The sequence below is a fragment of the Athene noctua genome, chromosome 3 (genome assembly GCF_965140245.1).
Source record: "Athene noctua chromosome 3, bAthNoc1.hap1.1, whole genome shotgun sequence".
Classification (NCBI taxonomy): Eukaryota; Metazoa; Chordata; class Aves; order Strigiformes; family Strigidae; genus Athene; species Athene noctua.
In genome coordinates this window covers 86,822,692-86,843,871 of record NC_134039.1, presented here as the reverse complement: position 1 = coordinate 86,843,871, position 21,180 = coordinate 86,822,692, and the positions used below count along the sequence as shown (strand labels likewise).

General features: G+C 52.7%; 2 protein-coding genes across 4 annotated transcripts in view; one reads left to right on the top strand and one right to left on the bottom strand.

Annotated features, from left to right (window-relative positions):
• Window positions 1-1,787: 1,787 nt before the first annotated feature.
• GDI2 (GDP dissociation inhibitor 2) lies at window positions 1,788-20,272 on the top strand. 2 transcript variants are annotated; one of them, XM_074903555.1, is made up of 11 exons: window positions 1,788-1,994; window positions 10,668-10,775; window positions 11,682-11,781; window positions 13,456-13,590; window positions 14,937-15,135; window positions 15,490-15,621; window positions 16,196-16,295; window positions 18,107-18,278; window positions 18,748-18,892; window positions 19,141-19,195; window positions 19,271-20,272. In XM_074903555.1, the coding sequence occupies exons 1-11, from the start codon at window positions 1,950-1,952 to the stop codon at window positions 19,424-19,426; spliced, it is 1,347 nt and encodes a 448-aa protein (XP_074759656.1). In that variant the 5' UTR covers window positions 1,788-1,949; the 3' UTR covers window positions 19,427-20,272. The 2 variants fall into 2 exon arrangements, with proteins under 2 accessions (XP_074759656.1, XP_074759657.1); XM_074903556.1 differs by lacking the exon at window positions 13,456-13,590.
• Window positions 16,303-21,180, bottom strand: part of TASOR2 (transcription activation suppressor family member 2) — a 50,801-nt gene continuing 45,923 nt past the window's right edge. For both annotated transcript variants that reach the window (XM_074903551.1, XM_074903552.1), the window contains exon 24: window positions 16,303-16,875. In XM_074903551.1, coding sequence (XP_074759652.1) covers window positions 16,629-16,875 — 247 coding nt within the window. In that variant the 3' untranslated portion in view covers window positions 16,303-16,628. The remainder of the gene's footprint in view (window positions 16,876-21,180) is intronic.

Below are 21,180 nucleotides of genomic sequence, written 5' to 3'. Positions count from 1 at the left end.
AGCGCTGGCTCAGCCCGACTCTTCAACCCCTCCAGGGATCCCGGGGACTCCCCCCTGCCCTGGGCAGCCCATTCCAAGGCCCAACAGCCCCTTCTGCACAGAAATCCTTCCTCAGAGCCAGCCTGACCCTGCCCTGGGCAGCTTGAGGCCATTCCCTCGGGGCCTGGCGCTGGCTCCTTGGCTCCAGAGACTCATCCCCCCTCTCTGCCCCCTCCTGGCAGGGAGTTGCAGAGGGCCAGGAGGTCTCCCCTCAGCCTCCTCTTCTCCAGACTGAACCCCCCCAGTTCCCCCAGCCGCTCCCCAGCAGACCTGTGCTCCAGACCCTGCCCCAGCTCCGTTGCCCTTCTCTGGCCATGCTCGAGTCATTCAATGGCCTTTGTGGGGTGAGGGGCCCAAAACTGAACCCAGGAATCGAGGGGCGGCCTCACCAGTGCCCAGCCCAGGGCTCAGATCCCTTCCTCGTTTCTGCCCATCTCTTGGCGTCGAAGGAGATTTGTCCCAGCTCCTGCAGAAATAACATCACCACCTCGCTGCTGGCATTGCTCACTCCTTGTGTGCTCTCTCACCGACCGCTCCATGCCACCGACCCTTCACCAGCACCCTGTAAATGAAGATTTAAATTTTTTTTCTTCCCTGGGTGTAAACGAGCTTGGCGCAAGACACAGCCCAGCCGTGCCCTTAGGGAGGAGCAGGGAACATACCCTCCGTCGATGAGCAGCGTTCACTCGGGGCTGGCAGGTCCGATCCCCCTAGAGCTGTGTTCCCCCCTCCAGCTTTTTCTCCTCCTAATATTAAAGCAATTTTTTTCCCCCTCCAAACCACCGCAGCGGCGTTTCACTCATGTCGATGGAGCTTCACCCCGTTCTGCATCAGCCTCAGCCCTCTGCCCTCAGCCTTGCGCATCCTGGTAGACGCAGAGGACGCGGCTGCGTGATGAAATTAAGATGCTTTACACCCCGCGGGTGTCTAATCCGAGGTGCGTAAGCAGCTTTGCCGTGGATGCTGTGTACATGCTTCCTCCCTACCTCGCTCCTCTTCGCCAGGACATTGATCCGTGGCGTGTTAAAACCAGTTGGGAATTTCCTACCTTGCTTCAAGGAAGGGGTGGGCCCTGGAGAGCGGGTAGTGGTGAGGATTAAAAAATCCCCAACCCTTCTTAAATGGAAAAAGCGGAAAAAAACCCTCAAATCTTCTTTGTGGTGACGCTGTGCTGTGAACAGGGCATTTGCCGCCCCGAGCGTGATCCTGAATGAGAGCAAAAACTCTTCTTTGCGTATTTTGGGGTGGAAAGGGGGAAGTGGGAAAGAAGCCGCGTGCGAGAAGCGAAAGGGGCGTTTGGGAAGTAGAACTACAGCACCGATAGCGTTGTTTGTTGCCGTTATTCACACGGCCCTGGGGCGCCTGGGCCGTGATGGCCGCGTGGGTACCCCCTGCGCACCCCTTGCAGGCGCCCGCGTCTCACGTGCACGTACCCATTGCGCAGAACAGGCATGTGCCCCTCGCCGGGGCGCAGGCCACGCTGGTTGCACACTCGTTGCGCGCCTCACGCGCCCTTTGCACACGCAGCACGTGCACACGCGTGCCTCCTCCCCTCCCATTTTGAGGAGGTGCTCGGCGCTGCACAACCCCGGGGGGGGGGGGGGGCCGCGCATGCGCGCCGCAGCCTCACCACGGTGGCAGCGCCGGCGGCGCGGCGCAGCGCCCGCCCCTTAGCGACGGCGCGGCGAGCCAATGGCGGGCGGCAGCGGGCGGTGATTGGCAGGCGCGCGGGAGGGGGCGGCGCGGTCCCGCCTCCTCCCGGCGCGGTCTCTTCACGGCGGCGGCGGCGGCTCCATTTTCTCCCGCGCCCGCGGCCCCGCAGCGCCCGGCTCGCCTCAGCCTCGGCCGGCGGAGAGAGACCCGAGAGACGCTTCCCCCCCGCACCCCGCTCTTCCCTCCCCCGCGCCGCCATGAATGAGGAGTACGACGTGATCGTGCTGGGCACCGGCCTCACGGTGAGGAGGAGCCGTCGCCCGCCTGGGCCTCGGGCCTTACCGCGGGCGGCCGCCGCCCTGCCCCGCCCCGCCGCCCCCCCCCGCTTCCCACACCCCCCCCCCCGGCTCTTAGATCCTGTCTGCGTCCGTCCCCCCCTCCCCATCGCTTCCGCGGGTGCGGATCCCCGCTCCCCCCGGGCCCCGGTGGCCTTTTGCCCATCTCTCACCTGATTATTCCCGCTCCTCGCCCCAGCTAGGACGCCTGGACTCTGAGCACCCCCCCCCCGCCCCGCTTCGCGTACCCGCGCCTTGCCTCCCTCCCCTGGATACCGAGATCCCTTCCCCAATTTCCCCCCTGATTATCCCCCCCCCCCCCCCCCGTTTTCCTCGCACCTTGTGGGCATTTTCTTCATCTGTCACCTCACCATCGCACCGCCCCCCCCCCCCCTCTTCGGCTGGGGTGCCTGGGCTCCCCCCCCCAATATTACACTGGGGTGCCTGTTTTTCCGTCCCCCCCTCCGCCCGGGACGTCTGCATCCTTTCACCCATCTCTCATCCAATTATCACAGCACCCCCATCACTAACACGCCCCCCCACCCCCCCCACCCCTGCCATCTGGGTCCTTTACCCCCCCCCCCCCTCCCGCCGTAACTAGACCCCCGGGTTGGTTTCTATATTTTTATAGGATTATAACAGTCCCCCATGTTTGGATGGTTCGCCCCCCCGATCCCCGGCTGCCTGGGGCTCCCCCCCGCGCCCCGTGGGGCCGGGCCCAGCTCCCGGGAGGCCCCCGCTCCGCCGCGCTGCCTGTGGGAGGCCCCAGGAAATGCAGTTGTTTAGCGGAGAGAGGGCGGGGGACGACGGACAATAAAACGCCAACGGGGATTTATTGCCTGGGTTTTATTATTAATTTTTCATTAAATCGTTATTACGATTTTATTTTTCCCTTCACATCCCCCCCGGCCCCCCCCCCCCCCCTTCCCTCCATCAAACCCGAGGTGGCTGCAGGTCCATCGAGCCGTGCCCTCCCCAGAGCTGAGCCCGGTTTAGGGTGGAGGCAGACCTGGTTCTCCCCCCCCCCTCCATCCCCGCTCCGCCTTTGCAGCCTTCGGCTCTCCATCCAGCCCTGACTGCAGCAGGAGGGGGATGGGGAGGCGGGCGAGCCCTGCACGCCTGTCAAATTTGTCTGTTTTCCCCCTCTCCACAAAAAAAAAACCCAAAAAAACACCCCCAAAATCCATCTGCGTTGTCGCTTCGTCTCGGTCATCCCTGAGGAAAGCTGACAGCTGATGGCACTTGGGGGTGCGGCGGAGGGAGGGGATGAGCCATGGTGGGGCTTTGTCCTATTGTGGAGGATGCAGCCCGCGCTGCAGGCTGCCGAGTGGGGGGGGAGAAAAGAGAGAAAAAAAAGAAAAAATGTCAGTGCCGCTGCCTGTGAGGTTTTCTAGTGGGGATTTCTTCTAGTTCCTGCGTTCCTTCGAAGGGGGAGATGCTTGGGGCCACTGGTAGCTTATTCACTGTGGGTTTAGCGGGGGCTGAAGGGTGGTTTGCAGGTTAGGAATAAGAGGCATTGTTTGAAGAAGGGGGGGAAAAAAAATCCAATATGGTGGAAAGGAGGTTTTCCTCGCTGTTAAATAGCCTTTCCTGCTTTTGTTGCCTCCTGTTATTGGGGAGAGGTGGCTAGACAAAGAGATATCTTTGGGGTTGGCCGTGAGGGATTTCCCCCACTTCCCCTGCTGATGGTTAATTGTAAATAGAAATACATGCGCTTCCTCCTGTGGCTTCGGCGCTGTGATTGACGGGGCTGCCACAGTGGTGAAGGCATCATGTCTGCTGACAGAGGACCAGGGCACGGCTGCTTAAGGCAGATCTGGTTTATCATCTCCCTCTTTGGAGTATGGGAATCATGGTAACAAAACCAGGATGTGGCACAAAGAAAATGTGCAAAGTGTGGGAGCGTCTTTCCAGCTGCTGCCGTAGGGTAAACCCAACTTTCCTGGTTGCTTTCATTCCTTTCTCCAAAGGCTCTTCCTTTGAGGTAGCAGGAATGACTTATGAAGGCAAAAGCTTCTTCCCTTTGATAAGGAAAAGCTGTAGTCCGGCCTAAAACCTGTCTCTGGCTCAGCAAAGCAGGGAAAAGGACTTTTGGGGAGGTGAAATATAATGAGCTGCTGGTGAAGGGGCCTCCAATAGATCTGAGCGCCATTAAAATGTTAATTTATGCTTTAGAGTGAGCTGCAGTATCAAGTTGGTAAGCACCGTGCTTAATCTCAAACTGACAAATGCCAATGTAAATTCGACAAAAGGCCTCTTGTGAAATCACTTTTAAGACAAGCTAATGCTAATGATCAGCAGTTGAGTTAAAAGGAATAAATTACGGCCGTATTTTAAGGTGTGCTGACCGAACTCCAGAGCCTGAGAGCGTGCAGGAGCACTTATTTTTGCCTCTGATGTGCAGGCTTTACCTCTGAAATACCAATTAGAGCAGGACGCACTTCATCTCGACTTGAGCAGCTCGCGTGGAAAAGCAAGTGAATAGAAACCAAAGGTCCTGGTGCAGCTGGGATGTTCCCGATCCTGAAACCCATGGTCTTGGCTCAACCGTTCCGCCTGGCGAGTAGGGTTGGAGCAGAGCCTGGTTCATTCTGGGCTGCCCCGCTCTTTCTGCAGGCAGATGAGGTGTTAAACTGGAAGCTTGAAGGTTGTTCCTCCAGCTTTGGTCTGGTACCAGTGCTGGCAGAGTCAGGCTTCCTGAGGAAAAGGAACTGGAAAAATGCACTGTGTAAACACTTTGTTTCCTTTTCCAAAGAGCCTTGAACTGTTCTGATGATGTTTTTGACCAGCCATTCCTCAAAGTGGCCCTTGCAGAAATGGACTGTTGTGTTGGGAGTCCCATCAGGCTGCTGTTGTAGCCGAATGAGTTTGTGTCTCCTCCATTGAAAAGCCCAACTTGCCACCTCAAAGGACCAATCTTGCCGCTGCCTGAACAAAACGGGATGAACTAGGGGTCCTGTTTGCTCGATACTCAAGCTCTGCACCCTTCTGGTGGGCTCCTTGTTGGGTTGTACCTATCTTGTGTCTCGTCCCACGAGAGGTACTGGTTGACTTGTCCCTGTGTCCATCACTAGGACTTGTGCAAAGCTCATAAACCAGCTGTAATCCAGACCATCTGGGAGAGGCAGTGAGCAGCTGCTGATCTGGAGGGTTTTTTCTTTCTCTTGCCAAAGTGAAAGTTCAGTTGTTGGTTTAAAGAGAAAAAAGAAATCGTTGGAGCCTTTGTAAAAGAGCTACAAATACATCTGTTGCAGCGGCCCTTCTGGTTGGGTCTGCAGGGCCACCGTTACGTGAGCGCACGCATAAATTCCACTTCTGATGGATCTGAAAGTGCAACATGAATATTTTGAGCGTTACTCTCTTCTTCAACCAGTAACGAACAGCTCAGGCAGCTTTAGGACTGCGATTACTGGCACTAGAATATTTTTAACTTTTTCCCTTATGAATGCTAATTGGAAAACCCATTGCAGTGCGAAGCTTGTAAAGATACCTTTTTTTTTTTTTTAGCGGTATGGGGAAGAATCATCCCGGTGCATTTTTAATCCTGAATTACTGCTGATACGCCAGCCTCAAAGTTACACAAGGTGTAATTAACTTCGTGGCGCTCGTACGAGAGCGCTAGGTTCCTCCCAGTCCCTCCGTGCGCTGAGCGGCGGTGAAGCGTCAGGCTGTGTGTGCTAACAGGACCTTTGCAAAATGTTGTGGCTCTGGCTGCCCTAACGTGAGAGCCGGTAGGTCTCTTTCCAGCTGCCCTGTCCTGGAGGTGCTGGTGGGAATGACTTCTCAAAGTTGCTCAAGTCTTAATAGCTTTAAGATCCTTGGCTTAGGCTCGGTAGGTGCGTTGTGCATTGCAGATTAGGCAGCATCTTTCTCCAGACGTACTGCACAAACTTGTTTTTAATCGGGTGCGGTGATCGGCAGGCTGGAGAACACCTAGTGTTTTATTTTCAGACTTGTCTTTTCAGTTTGCCTTAATTTACACCTTTCTGGTCTGGAAATGGCTCGGTACTCACTCAAGGGGACGTTCAGGAGTGGGGTGTTGCACCCTCTGCCAGGTGGTTGTTATCTGGTTTTGGTGCTCCAGACAATGTGGGTTATTTGATGTGAATTTTGGGCGTAATTAAACCATCCTGTTTAGGCCTAGTAGATGGACACCATGTTCCTGCTGAGTTTTCGCTCACTGCAGGCACCAGTGTGTTGAACTAAGCTTCTTACCTGCCAGCTGCCTCACCACATTAAAGCTATATAAATCCATCGCAGAGATACAGATTTGCTTTCTCTAGGAGCAAAGCAGCCAAACTCTTTGGTTCAAGATGTATTTAATCACATACGCACAGGCCTCCCTGCTTAGAGAGCCTAAATAAAGACATCAGAGTGGAGTGTCACTCTCTCTTGCATCGTCCCCTGGTACCTGAGGGGATCGCTCAAGCACAACAAGCGATTGCTTTTGCAGTTTTGTGTGGCCAAGCGGGGCTTTGAGTCTTGCTCGTTGGAGTCCAGCACGGTAGACATAGCCAGCTAGAGGTGGACTAACCTGGGCAACGCTAACGAGCTGTGTGTAACTTGCTCCCCACGGCACAGCCCCGTCTTTCTCAGAAAATCCTCTTGCTGTGCCAGAACCTGTTCTCCAAGATGAAGGGATTTTGCTAAACGTTTTGCACAGAACCCTTCCCTCAGCGCTGTTAGATGGACCGATGCTGGCTCAAGTCTTCACTGGCCTGTCTGCGCCTCTCTGAACTGCCGCCCTACTTGGAGAAAATCCATGTAAACCTACTTGCTTCCCTTGATTCCTGAAGGCTTCTGCGTGTAGAAAGTCTATTTGTGACCAGTCGTGCAAGCGAGGGAAGAGCTGATGGTCTTAAGCAAGAATGGAAACACGATACTTCCGAGTTACCCCTTACTCCTATTTTATTTATTTATTTTTTCATGGATTTGTATCGAATGTGCAGTCTCTTCATTTCTGATGCACATTGCTCGCTGGTTCTGGGCTCTCTGGCCGTTTAAAACGGCCGAGCAGTGCTGCAGACGACATCGATCGCTGTTAAGACTTGCTCTGTCATTCATTCAGCAACACAATGCGAGCTCCCGGGAGCCCACCGTAACCCGAACTGGCTGAAGTGGTGGATTATAGTGGCACGGCGTGACTGTCATTGGCACAAAGATTGTGTTTGACCCCGGCTGGATACCTGGACCTTTCCCTGCTGCATCTTGGTGCCCTTTCTGCTGTCAGCAGCTGCTCATTTTTACCCGCTTGCACGGGGTTGATGTTTATAACACGCTCAGAAAGCCACAGATTTGAACTCTGATGCTCCCCCTCTTTTATTTGCAGTCTAAACCGTTTCTAGCCCTTCCCTTATCAGCACAGGCTGTTTGTTTTCCTCGCTCCCTGACCCAAACGACATAATGACATATCAAGCGGTTCCTAGACGCAGACTAGCGCACCAGTGGATGGGTAGAGCCAGCAGTCAGCTGGCGAAAGGAATTGCTGAGCTGGGAGGATAAATCTATTGTGCATCTCCTGTGTTTTATGACTGTGCCGTTGCCTCATCGCAGAGACGAGCAACAGCAAAAGGCCTGCGCGGGATTTCAACGCTTCGGGGGCTCTGCAGGAACCTGGGTGATAGTAGGAACCTGTTAAATGAGCCTTGGATAAAATAGTATCGTCATACCTCCACCTCGATCTGTGTTTAACAGGTATGAAATAAGATTGAAAAGGTACTTAAGGCCTCTTGTATCTTCTGCCAGTTCCCAAATTTGCTCCAGGGGGATGGTGGCAGTTTGGGCAGGCAACCTGTGGGAGGGAAAGAGCTCACTGGGAAGTGATGGGTGCGCTCTTCTGAGAAGATAGGGCAAGAAATGCCTTGAAGTTTCCTTAAATGGAGGAAGGAAATCGGCTGACATCTGGACCGAAGAATGTAGCTTCTGCAGCTTCTACTGTAACTTCATTCCTTCGTTGGATATTTATTTTGTTTCAAGATTCTGGTTGGCTTCCTCGTGGCGCAGCTCCAGCGCGGACGCTGGCAATTCTATACCACCATCTGGCAGAGCTGGTGAGCCACAGTTTTGGAAGATCTTCCAGGGCGATTAAAACTGCAGGTTAGAGCAAAGAGTCAAACCAGAGCTCTTACGTAGGGCTCTGTGAATTCATTTTTTAACTGAGGAGATCACGCTGGCTAGTGGTGATGCACTTGATGTGATAGCCCTGTGTTGTCTGGGGTAAATCATTAACGTTTTTAACTAACACCACAAAAGCCACCCGTACTTTCACTTGTGCAGTTCCTCAGCCTTGTAGGACTCGCGATGTTCTTGAGTAGTGCCTTACACAGGGTTTGGTGCAGCTGTGTCTGCTGTGAGGGCCTCTGCTGTCTTCAGCCTGTCTGGAAAAAAGTGGAGGGGCCTTGTAGGATGTGAGGGATCTGGAGTCCGTGGAGAATGGCGTGATGCTGGAAGGAGCAGCTGATGGGTCATGGAGAGGTTGTGTGGGAAGCACTGTGGCTAACGTGGCCCAGGATCTGTGGGGTGACCATGAAGGCTTGTGGGCACCATGTTTAAAATCACCCACGACTTCAGGGATTAGACTTGGAGCGTCCCATTCTTGCCAGCCTTTGCTCTTTGGGGCCTTGGCTGAATTACCACGGCGTCCTGGGGGTACCAGGCTGCCGTTGCCTCACTCTCCCGGCACAGAAGATTTGCCCGTTGCCACCTGGAAGCACAAAACCAGCAAGTCCTGCCGCCAACGATCTCTGCCAACCATCCACGCACCCACAGGTGTTGAGACGCTTCAGACCAAAATAACCCCTCCTGCAAGCTGCCTTTACCATGCGTTGGTCTTTGGCTGGTGAAGTTGAAGATGGTTTTAAAACCTTCCTTTACACCGAAGATTTACCAGAGTCAGGATTTGCAGGTCAAGGAAGAAGAAACCATGGCTGTCTTCCTCCATGGCTGAGAAGTCCTACTCATAAAATTTTCAGCTGAGGCCTGGCTCTACGTTAACATGCTGCTTTACGGTGCTTAGCAAACCTGACTCCATACTCCCCCTCCACAACCCTTTCAGCTGGTCCCTCCTCCCTTCCTTCTCCCCCAAAGACTGATGAGCCAGAAGCATTGTAAAACAGATGTGGCAGCAGTTCAGTCTCTGAGTTCAGTCATTTTGCACAGTAATAATTGCTTAAACGATTGTTATTTCTTAATCTCCTGCTCAGTGCTAATCATAAAGGTTGAATAATTCGACACAGTTGGATCTGTGCCTTGTCTTAAATTAGAAAAGCATCAAAATACTACTTCTGCAGACCTTCACAGTTTCTCTTAATATACAATATTTCTGATAGAAATAGACTTTTTGTGTTATAACCGTGGTTTGGCTGAGCACACCAACCGATACTCCCGTGTTGGCCAGCGTTGCCGTAACAGAGTTTGAAATAACCCTCCTACACGCCGCAGCAGGGGGGAAGCGACACACTTCTGAGTCCTGAGCGCTCCGCGGGGCGAGACGGATGCGGAGTAAACACGAAGGATCTCACGAGGACGCAGATCTCTGCCAGGAGGGCCACGCTGCTGGTTCTCTTGAACGAACGGCTCCTCCCCTCCTGGGCGAGCAGATGTGCAGCGGGAGCATCTCTCCGCAGCTGGATTTGGGGTTTTACAGGCTGAGTGAAGGATAATGTGAGATGTGGACGGGACTTACAAATTAGATAATGTCAATGGTGAATGAGGCCTCAACTGCAAATGTAATTCTGCCTTTAGGGAGAGTTGGGGTAGAGCAAGAAAGATCAGTAAAACCTCTGCCATAAGTAGTCCTAAACATCTGAGTATTCAAGTGTTTGTTAAACTCTTTGGTTTGTGAGTGCCCAAGCTGGGGACTGGGTTAGTTGCAAAGTTGTGTTTTAATGGGGATTTAGCCCGTGAGTCCTTAGCTGGGTCTGCAAGCTACAGTTTGTGTCCCTCTGAGATGAGTCTCAGCCTCTTGATGTTGTGTTCAGACATAGCAGCTGATCTGCTGCTCAAAGTAATCTCGGTGTTTTTAATCTCAGTGGGTACCAAGGATAGCAAAGCATCTACTGAGATGATAAAGCTCCCAAAAGCCTTAATTTATTCTTTAGGCTACCATTTAAGAATAGCTGTTGACTCTTCTGTGTGTCCCAGCATGGCAGATATCAGAGATTGTGGTTTTGAGGAGACTATTGAAGTCCAGGTTAGATTTCATACTCCTGGTGTCACCCATAAATGAGGGCGCTGCCTCTATGGACATCCTTAAATTGGTGGCTGGTGGTTTAGGAGTACAGATTTTCCTAATTGGGCCAAGTGCATGAAGATTCCGGAAAAAACCTCAGGGAAGCCCTGCTAGGTGGTGGTTGCATTGTTAAAACCTCTTGGTTGGCTTGCCCAGAGCAGACAGCAAACCTAGTAACGGGTTAATGTGTCTTAAACAGGAGTCTTTCAGCATATGTGTCTTAATTCTGGAGTGAGGCAACTGGTGTGTTTTGTTTTCAAAGGCCTGTGTGGGTACCCTCGAATCCAGGCACGCAGCAGGCTGCCTGAACACGCTCCGTGAGAGAGCATCGTCGGGAAAAATGGAATTAGGCTCAAAATGCAGCTAACATGTCCCTTGCAACCTTTTGTTTCCTCGTGTTCCTTTTGTAGGAATGCATCCTCTCCGGGATCATGTCAGTGAATGGAAAGAAAGTCCTTCACATGGATCGTAACTCCTACTACGGAGGGGAAAGCGCATCCATTACACCCCTGGAGGATGTAAGTATGGAGGCTGACGCCCGCCTATTGTGTCCTCCCAGGGCACACAAAGGGGGCTTTATTTCGAGTTATCCTAGGGGTGGATTCAAAGTAATTACTCTTAAGGGTTTCCTTTGAGTAAGAATGTTTTATGGCACTTCCACAGAGGATAAGTGGAGGAGAAACCAGGGTGTATGTTTATACTTGGTAGATAGCACTTGTTTTCTCTAGTTCCCAGCCCAAATTCAGGCATGCAGCATTCAAGTGATGGTTTGGAGGCGTAATGCCTGACAGCTGGATGTTAAAACTCTCTGCCCTTAGCCAGATTACTGCTGCACTCGCTGGCAAACGTTGGCCTAATGAGTGCCACGTGCTCTCTGTGCCTCCACGTTACTCCTGGTCCTTGGTCTGTGAGCGCTTCTGCCTAGATCAGCTCCATCTCGTTTGCTTACACCCTGTGATTGTGTAGCTCCTAAAACTGTTAGTGCGGCTGCTTAATTAGATGTCAGGAAATCACTGCTCTCCTTGCTGCTTAACTGGGTTAAATATTTATGTTGGGGAATATGATTTAAGTCTACAGAGGAGCCTGCCTTCTCCTGAAGTAGGCGCTTTGATCAGATTACCTTCAGCTATGTTAAACAGTATTTCGGTTCAGCAGGTCATAAATTCCCAAGCTTTAAGCCTTGGAGGAAGAAAGACTGGATGGGCAGAATAACGCTGCTCGATTCTTCCTGTAAGAATTTACTGGATGTGCAGCGTGGATTGCATCGAAAATCAACTTGGAGCTAAAACGCTGGCCAGAAGCTTGCTGCAAAGAGCTTATGTTCAGCTGGGGAGATGTGGGGGTGGAAAGTGTGTATGTGTGTGGGAGAAATTATACCCGTAGATATTTCCTCTGCTATAAGAAGTTTCATATTCTCTCCGAAGCTCTACAAAAGGTTTAACCTACCAGGAACTCCACCAGAATCTATGGGGCGAGGAAGAGACTGGAACGTGGACCTAATTCCAAAATTCCTTATGGCTAATGGTAAGTGATACTGAGCTCCCAGTTCTGCCTCCTGAGCTTAGCCTGGGTTGGGGTTCAGTGCTGTAATCAAACAAACAGCCCTTCGGCCATCTCTTTGTGAACTTGTTGAAGCATTTATCAAAGATTAATGATTCTGTGAAGAGTTGGGGAAAGCTCCCTCGAGCTGCCCTGTATGCCAGGAGCACCACGGCTTCTGCTCGGTGACTCCTTGGGGCTGGGGACCTTTCAGACTCCAGCTTGGGGCACGCAGCAGTGGCACGTCTGAAAGGTTTGGAACATGCGTTTTCCAACGTCCTTTCCTAACGTGTTTGTGTTTCTAGCCAGAGTTAAGGCCATTAATTTGTGCGTTGTTATTTTTCCATGGCTTAGGAAGGAACGGTTGATTCCATGGTGACTGTTAATTCCCTTTGTTCCTGTTTTATGGCTTGCAGACTCTGTCATCCCTTACTGATGCTACAAATCCTCATTCTTTAATCTATGTTTTTATGCTGGGACAGGCCTTCTAGACCAGGTCCTCTGTCAGTGAAGTGGTTATTAATGTGAGCGAGTTCAGGGGCAGCTCCCTTTGCCAAATACCAGCCACTTGCTGCTTGTCCGTGAAGCACAAGGGATTCACAGAATCCCAGAATCATTCAGGCTGGAAAAGCCCCTCGGGATCATCGAGTCCAACCCTCAGCCCGACTCTACAAAGCTCTCCCCTACCCCACATCCCCCACAGCTCATCCCAACGGCCCTGAAACCCCCCCAGGGATGGGGACTCCCCCCTCCCTGGGCAGCCTGTGCCACTCTCGGACCACTCTTGCTGGAAAACATTTTCTCCTCCTGCCCAGCCTGAGCCTCCCCTGGGGCAGTTTCCAGCCGTTCCCTCTTGTCCTGTCCCTGATCCCCTGGGAGCAGAGCCCAGCCCCAGCCTCTCTGCAATGTCCTGTCAGGAGCTGCAGAGAGGGATGAGGGCTCCCCTCAGCCTCCTCCTCCTCACACTGAACACTCCCAGCTCCTGCCCTGCCTCCTCACAGGATTGATTCTCCAGTGTAGTGTGTAGTGCCAGTCTTGCTCAAGGCTAGCACGGAGGAAGATTTGATTTGATTCCAGTCAAGGTTTGGTTACTGTAGTCTCAGCTTAGTCTCAGCTTGCACAGGAATCCCACTGTGGTGTGTTTCTAAGGGACAGTGAGCCCGTGGGGATGTGACAATGGGTGTGTGCCACGAGCTGCCTTGCCTGCAAGCCAGGGGAGAATTTGTGGTAAATTGGCAGGACAACTAAATCCACAGGCTGTGCTAGATCTGAGTAGTGAGGATGAGGAGCTGCTGGGGCCCAGACATGACCTTGTTTGTCACATTGAGTGTGAATGAACTACAAGGAGCAAAGAGCAGCAGTGTTCTGCAGCGGATTAACGTGCTGCAGGATGGCTTTTACTCAGAGGACTGCTGGAAACAGCAGGAGTGACAAGGAAGCTGTTAATTGCCTGTATGAAAGCCTTAAAACTGCCTAATAATTGCCCTAGTGAGTATCTGCCACACCCCGCCTGCTACACAAAGGTGTAAGAGCTGTGTGGGTTGAACCTGGTGCTGCCGTTGAAGGGTTTGCTGTGTTGGAAGAACTCTCTGCCTGGCGAGAAGCGCTGCCTTCTGGCTACTGACCAGCTGGTTGACTTGTGCCAAACCTCCTTTCCAGGTCAGTTGGTAAAGATGCTGCTCTACACAGAAGTCACTCGCTACTTAGACTTCAAGGTGATCGAGGGGAGCTTCGTCTACAAGGGAGGAAAGATCTACAAAGTTCCTTCCACTGAGGCAGAAGCCTTGGCATCCAGTGAGTAGTTGCACCTCACTTAGTTTCCTCCTGAGGCCACCGTCTCTGAACAAAGGCGAGACGGGCCTGTGCCACCCACATGTTCTGTGCTCATGTGGGAAGGAAATCTTCCCGCTCCTCACGTGGTGCTGCGTGTAGACTCCATCTCAGTCACAAGCTGGGCTTAGCGTAGGATTCTCCTGCTTCTCGTTTGACTTCAAACACCACTTGCAGCTTGAGCCTTGGGCTTCCTGAGCCTTCAGTTTTCTTGGAGGTTTCTGTTAGAGCCGGACAAGCTGCCAGTTCCGTGGCTCCTCTGGTGAGAATTTGGCAGTATTTTACATCCTCAAGAGGTTACGTTTGGGGCTTGTCCTCCCAGCTCTGCCATAAATATTTCATGTTGGGTCCTTGTTGGATGGAATTGTGTGTGTGAAAAATATTGTCACGCGGGCAAATTGGAATGACTAATTCCGACATGTGGCACCTAGCTCAAATCTTAATTGTCGTCTACTTAAATTTCACTTTTCAGGTAAAACTACTGAACATTCATAAGCAGTACTTCAGGAGCTAGCAGAGGGCAGTCCAGTAGCTTCAGGTGTGGGATGTATTTAGCAGCATCTCTGAAAAATCATGTGATAAAGTGACTCCTGCAGATAAGGCTCCCAGTATGTGGCTTGTCTGTTTGTTGGAGCCTTCCCCATGGCAGATATTCCTGTTTGTGGTGAAGTAATCAGTCGTTCCTTCAATTTGGCCACATTGCCAACTCGTAAGTGGTCTCTGAAAAGACTTGTACTGGCAGGAGTAGGAGGTGCCTTTGGTGCTGTCTCCGCCTTCGTGTTCCAGCAAGTCCAGTCTTGCTTTTCCAATTTGTAGAAAATAAAAGCACATAAACGGTGCCTTGTCCGATCTCGTGTTTGAAGTTTTGACCCTTGCAGCACTTCAGCTCCTTGGCGAGGCTGCAGGAGAGCTCAGCTTTGATGGAGCTTTGATTAGTGTAGATGCCAAACACAGGTCTTTGCTTATGGAAGCTCAGGTTGGGCTTTAGGGCCAAGGGGAAAGTGCTCTCCGGGCTTTCTGCCAGCTGGAAGTAGCGTAAAGCCCAGCCTCCAGCCGTGCCTTGAAAAAAATTGGCCCTACCACCTCTTGAGGTCCAGTACACCAGGAGAGCTGTCAGCACAGACCAGCTGGGCAGATGTTTGTGTCTCCTGCTTGAACAGAGAGCCCTGGTTAGCCCTCGAGGCCAGCCTCCGCGTTACAGCATGGTGTTTGAAACGCTCGGCCGTTCTTACCCGCTTCTGATACTCTGTGGCAACGGGGAAAAACCGTTTAGTAGCTCTGTAAGTTCTGACAAAACCCCTTGGTTTTAGGCTTAATGGGCTTGTTTGAGAAACGCCGGTTCAGGAAATTCCTAGTGTACGTTGCCAACTTTGATGAGAACGACCCCCGGACTTTCGAAGGCGTCGATCCCAAGAAAACCACCATGCGCGACGTGTATAAGAAGTTTGACCTGGGGCAAGATGTTATAGACTTCACGGGCCACGCCCTCGCGCTCTACAGGACCGACGAGTAAGTTGGGGTTGGGGGTTGCTCCCCCAAATCCGCTGGGGTGCTGGGTGCTCCCAGCACGGCCTTGGGGAGTCGGGGGTAGGACGGCTCGCAAAGCGCTGTGTGAGTTTTTAAATACTGGGCCCTCTGCTGATGGGATGTTTAAACTTTGTGGGTTCCTGGGGTTTGTAAAGCATCTTCTTCCTGAGTAAAACCACTTGTGGCACTTAAGTGCTGCTAAAAGGGAAAAAACTCCCCAGGAGCAGCTGCAGGGTGGGGAAGGAAACTTCACAGGAGGTAAATGTTTTGCTCTCTGTGTTCTGCTCTAAGTCTTGGTTTGTGAAACGTTGCAAATCGTGTAACCGCCCTCTCCAGCTATCTAGATCAACCATGCCAAGAAACAATCAACAGGATTAAGCTCTACAGCGAGTCGCTGGCTAGATACGGGAAAAGCCCCTACCTTTATCCCCTCTATGGCCTTGGAGAGCTGCCCCAGGGATTTGCAAGGTGAGAATTTTTTTTTTTTTAATTTTTTTTCACTCCAGGGTTTTCTCAGCCCTGTTGTGGTACCTGGTGGGAGATCGGATGTGTGGAGTCAGTGGTCAGGCTCCCAGAACGTGACACCACATAAAAATGCTGCGGGTCTCACGCTGTCTTAACTGAGAAGTGATCCCTCCATGTGAGATTGCTGCTTTTCTGGCCTCGTTTACCACCATTCCTGTTCGTGGTGGTAGCTCTGGCTTTGCTCAGAGAGACTCTTTGCGGCGTCTTGTCTACCCAAGAAGTCGGATTTGCCTCCGTGCTGCAGCCCGCAGCTCTTAGGCTGTAGGACTGTCTGGGTTTGCAGATTTTTTGTAGCTGGATGTAACTGCACCTCTGACGTGCTCCGAATACCAGCTGCTGCCTCGCAGAAAGACCAGCAGACAGCATCTGCTGCCTGGATGTTTAAGCAGCGTATTTGAAAGCAGTTTTAAGTCTAATGTGAGGTTTGTCCAAGCAGAACAGAAACAAGGGGCTGGAAGGGCTGTTAAAAACCAAACTCTCACCTGTGGAACACACTGAAGTGGTTTTATTCTTGCAGGCTAAGTGCTATATACGGAGGCACCTACATGCTGAACAAGCCAATTGAGGAGATTGTGATAGAAAACGGCAAAGTGGTTGGTGTCAAGTCTGAAGGGGAGGTACGGTACTTCCAGTTTTTCTTTCCTTACTCCCCACCCCGCGTCTTGCCCCTCCAAATTGAGGCTGTCGGGTTATCAATCTGAACAAATGAGGTAGAAAAACCCTCATCAGAGCCCTAGCAGGACCAAAACTGCTTGGCCAGTGCTGTTTTTCCCCCCGTGTCAACTTTTTTTTAAAATTTTAAGACATGTTGCTGATTACATGGTGAGTACAGCCTCTACTCTGGGAGTAGGAACGAAGTCTCTGTGGGTTGGAGATGAAATCAGGTTGGCTAGACTGGAAAGAAGCTGCTGGTGTCTAACCCGGGTATAAAATCAGCTCTGCCCTTGACATTAAATATTAGCTACTGGGACAGCTGGCACCCAGCCTTGTGGCAGCTTCTCCTCTAAAGCTAGTGAGGGTGCTGCGAGCTGCTCAGAAGCTATAAATGTGCTCCCGGCTGGAGCGGGCGCTTCGCAGGACAGTTTAGTACTTCCTGGTGGGGTAACCTGTCCCTTCTGCGGGAGGCGATGACGTGTCCTGGCGAGCGGTGGAGGTGCTAATCCGTCCTGTGGACTGATGTGCCCAAGTGCAGGCAGCCTGGAGGATTCAAATTGATCAAATATTAAACAATTACCATAAAAATGAGTTCTAACGCAAATTGGTCAGTTCTTATCTGTTTGGTTTGGCCTTGACTGACACCCAGCTGGGTGGGAGTGTTGGTCTGCTCGAGGGCAGGGAGGCTGCAGAGAGACCTGGGCAGGGTGGAGCGATGGGCTGAGCCCAACTGGGGGAGTTTCACTGAGGGCAAATGCCGGGGGCTGCCCTTGGGCCACAGCAACCCCCAGCAGGGCTACAGGCCTGGGGAGGAGTGGCTGGAGAGCTGCCGGTCAGAGAGGGACTGGGGGGGGTGAGAATGAGCCAGAGTGTGCCCAGGGGGCCAAGGAGGGCAACGGCATCCTGGCTTGTGTCAGCACTGGCGTGGCCAGCAGGGACAGGGAAGGGATCTGAGCCCTGGGCTGGGCACTGGGGAGGCCGCCCCTCGATTCCTGGGTTCAGTTTTGGGCCCCTCACCCCACAAAGGCCATTGAATGACTCGAGTGTGGCCAGAGAAGGGCAACGGAGCTGGGGCAGGGTCTGGAGCACAGGTCTGCTGGGGAGCGGCTGGGGGAACTGGGGGGGTTCAGTCTGGAGAAGAGGAGGCTGAGGGGAGACCTCCTGGCCCTCTGCAACTCCCTGCCAGGAGGGGGCAGAGAGGGGGGATGAGTCTCTGGAGCCAAGGCCCCAGCGCCAGGCCCCGAGGGAATGGCCTCCAGCTGCCCAGGGCAGGGTCAGGCTGGCTCTGAGGAAGGATTTCTGTGCAGAAGGGGCTGTTGGGCCTTGGAATGGGCTGCCCAGGGCAGGGGGGGAGTCCCCGGGATCCCTGGAGGGGTTGAAGAGTCGGGCTGAGCCAGCGCTGAGGGATCTGGGGGAGTTGGGAACGGTCAGGGGGAGGGTCATGGTGGGGCTGGAGGAGCTTCAGGGGCTTTTCCAACTGAGGTGACTCTGACGTTGTGGTCCTAGACTGGAAGGACTGGACTTGAGGGGTTAGAGCTTAACTACATGTTGAGCGATAAAGGGAAGATGAGTTAGATGACGCCGCTGTACGTAGGGGTGTTTTTTAAGAGTAATACGCTGACTTTTGGACTGGCCAAGTTGAAGTGTGCTGCTGGCAGTGAAACAAGAACCTGATGCAGGAACAGCCGCCTCAAATCGCTCTTAGTTTTCCTCCAAATGGGCCAGTTCCGCACCTCTGCGGGGCGGTCACTCGAGGCTCCATCCGTCTCTGCAGGTTGCTCGCTGCAAACAGCTCATCTGCGACCCCAGCTACGTTTCGGATCGCGTAACAAAGGTCGGCCAAGTGATTCGGGTAATCTGCATCTTGAGCCACCCCATCAAGAACACGAACGATGCCAACTCGTGCCAGATCATCATTCCACAGAATCAGGTCAACCGAAAATCAGGTGTGTGAGGTGCTGGGGCGGGGGTCTCGTCGGGCTTGGGTTGAGGCGGGGCCGTCGTTAAACAGCCTCACCCCAAACACGGTGTCAATTAACCAGAAAACTTATTGCTCTTGTGGGTCCACAAATCTTTTATGCCCCAGTGAGGATGTGCTTTAGCTTAGAGCCGTGGTGAGGGACGTGGGGGAAGTTGGGGTTCCTGTGGTTGGGAACCCGCCAAAGGACGTGCCCCAGCCTGGGAGAAGTGGGCAGGAGCCACAAGAAGCTGAATTTTGGAGAGTTCATGGGGCTGCTGGTGTCCAGGCCCCTCACCCGAGAGACCGAGAGCACCTCGGGCTGCAGGGCAAGGACAGAACTCATTCAGGCGTGGTTTTAAACTCGAGGAGGTGCCGTGCGTCAGGGAGAGGGCTGCGAAACGGGCTTTGGGGCCGTTGGCTGCGCGCTGACCTGCCGCCGTGCTGCGCTTCCCCAGATATCTACGTCTGCATGATCTCCTCTGCGCACAACGTGGCGGCGCAGGGGAAGTACATCGCCATTGCCAGCACCACCGTGGAAACCGCCGACCCAGAGAAGGAAATCAAGCCGGCCTTGGACCTCTTGGAGCCCATTGAGCAGAAGTAAGCCCTCGGCGAGGCCCCTCTTCCCCCTTCTCACCTCTCTGCTGCGAGCGCTGGGGGCTGGGGCGTGAAGGCAGAGGGGGCCTGCAGGCCCTCTGGCTGCGCAGAGGTGCTGAAACTCTGAATTTCCTCTGCACCTCGACTGCGCCGGGCAGAGCGACGCCCTTTAGTTCAGCCGTTCTTGCCCCGACATCGATGCTCTAAAACCATTCTGAACGTGTTTTTTTTTTTTTCCCCCCTCCCTGCAGGTTCGTTAGCATCAGCGACCTGTTTGCACCGACCGACTTGGGCACCGAAAGCCAGGTTAGTAAGTGCCAAGCTCGGGTTTGAGGGGGTGAGGCCACAGGCTCGATGCTGAACGGCTCCTTCTCTTTCCAGATCTTCATCTCTCGCACCTACGACGCCACCACTCACTTCGAAACGACGTGCGATGACATCAAAGATATTTATAAGAGGATGATGGGATCAGAGTTTGACTTCGAAGAGATGAAACGCAAGAAAAATGATATCTACGGGGAGGAGGAGCAGCAGTAATGAGAATCTCTAATTAGGAGAAATTAAAATCGGCTAATATGAATATATAAGGAACTTAATGAACACTGTACGAAATTCAATATTGTAAGGCCTGCTTTTGTAATCCCATCTCTGAGAGATTGAAGAGTACTGCACTGGTAATGTTCCCCTTTTGGATATCATATGTTAATTATTTCATTCTAGTAGGGCTGCTGTCCAGAATCTGGCAAATTACTGACTGATTTAATGACTAACCTCGTAAGCGAAAGGCAGACTGAACCTTTTTTTTTTTTTTTTTTTTTTTTTGCAGACGTAGACGTTGGTGCAGATTTGAAATAACTCATTGACAGCTGTGTCTTACCTTGTATTTTTAATCATTTGTAAACATCCTTCACAATTATGTGCTTCTGGTGAGCTAGTAGATGTGACGGTTGTCACTCAAACCTGATTATCAAGGAAAATAGAATCTGAGCACTCCATTATTGTGGACAGCATCCCTAAAGTCTCTCCCATCAATCTAACTCTGTGGCAAGTTGTATTATGGACAAAGCCCACATCTATTGTAGCAGCAAATGTTGGCTTGGTTCTGGGCACAGAACTTAACCTCCACTTAAGCTTCTAAAACTGTTTACATCGGTTGGGACACAGCTGTGCCTAAGGCTCCTTTGTGTTTTAATCTTAATAAAATTGAGAGAACAAATTACAGAGCAGGCAAGATGTGGAAGTATTTTTCTGTACCCTGGTGGCTTCTCGGATGGACCAAACGGCACTGCGGTATCGGTATGACAGAGCCTGTGCTTCTCCTGTCTCCTGAAGGCTCCAAATGATTTCTGTACTGCGAAGTAAAGCCAAATTCTGGAAACCAGTCCTGGGCTCTGGTCTGATTCACTTCAGTTGTACGAGGAGCATCTCCTTTGCGAGATCCCTTGGATCTCTGCCTGCCAGGGGTGAAAGGGGAGTAGTGCAGAATTTCCTCCTAGAAAAGGGGCTCAGACTGCTGCTCTTGGGCTGCCCAGCCCCTGCTGCGCCGGTGGCTCTCGGGGCTGATTTTGGCAGGGGAAGAAGATGCTGCAGCACAAGGCCTGGCTCTGCGTGTTGCTCCCTGCAGCCACCCTGCTAGCACCCATACCTGTTATCTCGGTTGGAAAAGCCCCTGAAGCTCCTCCAGCCCCACCATGACCCTCCCCCTGAGCGTTCCCAACTCCCCCAGATCCCTCAGCGCTGGCTCAGCCCGACTCTTCAACCCCTCCAGGGATCCCGGGGACTTCCCCCTGCCCTGGGCAGCCCATTCCAACACCCAACAGCCCCTTCTGCACAGAAATCCTTCCTCAGAGCCAGCCTGACCCTGCCCTGGGCAGCTTGAGGCCATTCCCTCGGGGCCTGGCGCTGGGGCCTTGGCTCCAGAGACTCATCCCCCCTCTCTGCCCCCTCCTGGCAGGGAGTTGCAGAGGGCCAGGAGGTCTCCCCTCAGCCTCCTCTTCTCCAGACTGAACCCCCCCAGTTCCCCCAGCCGCTCCCCAGCAGACCTGTGCTCCAGTAACAGCACTTGCTTCAAGCAGTAGTAACTAACTCTTGCTTTTAAGGCTCCTCTGCAGCACGCTGAGATCTCGCTAAGATGCTCTCTGGACTGAGCTTTATCCATCCCTGGCTGGGATCTCCAGCCTGACACCATCCTGCTGCTGGGGGGCAGGCGAGGAGTGGGGCTTGTGTTTACACAGGGCGAGGCCAAGAGCTGGGAAAAATGAGAAAACTCCTGGGAGCAGCTTCCCCTCAGC

Coding starts and splice junctions, on each gene's coding strand:
- GDI2 (XM_074903555.1), top strand. CDS start 1,950: ATGAATGAGGAGTACGACGTGATCGTGCTGGGCACCGGCCTCACG. Junction 10,776..11,681: donor CCATTACACCCCTGGAGGAT/GTAAGTATGGAG, acceptor TTCTCTCCGAAG/CTCTACAAAAGGTTTAACCT. Junction 13,591..14,936: donor GGCAGAAGCCTTGGCATCCA/GTGAGTAGTTGC, acceptor CCTTGGTTTTAG/GCTTAATGGGCTTGTTTGAG.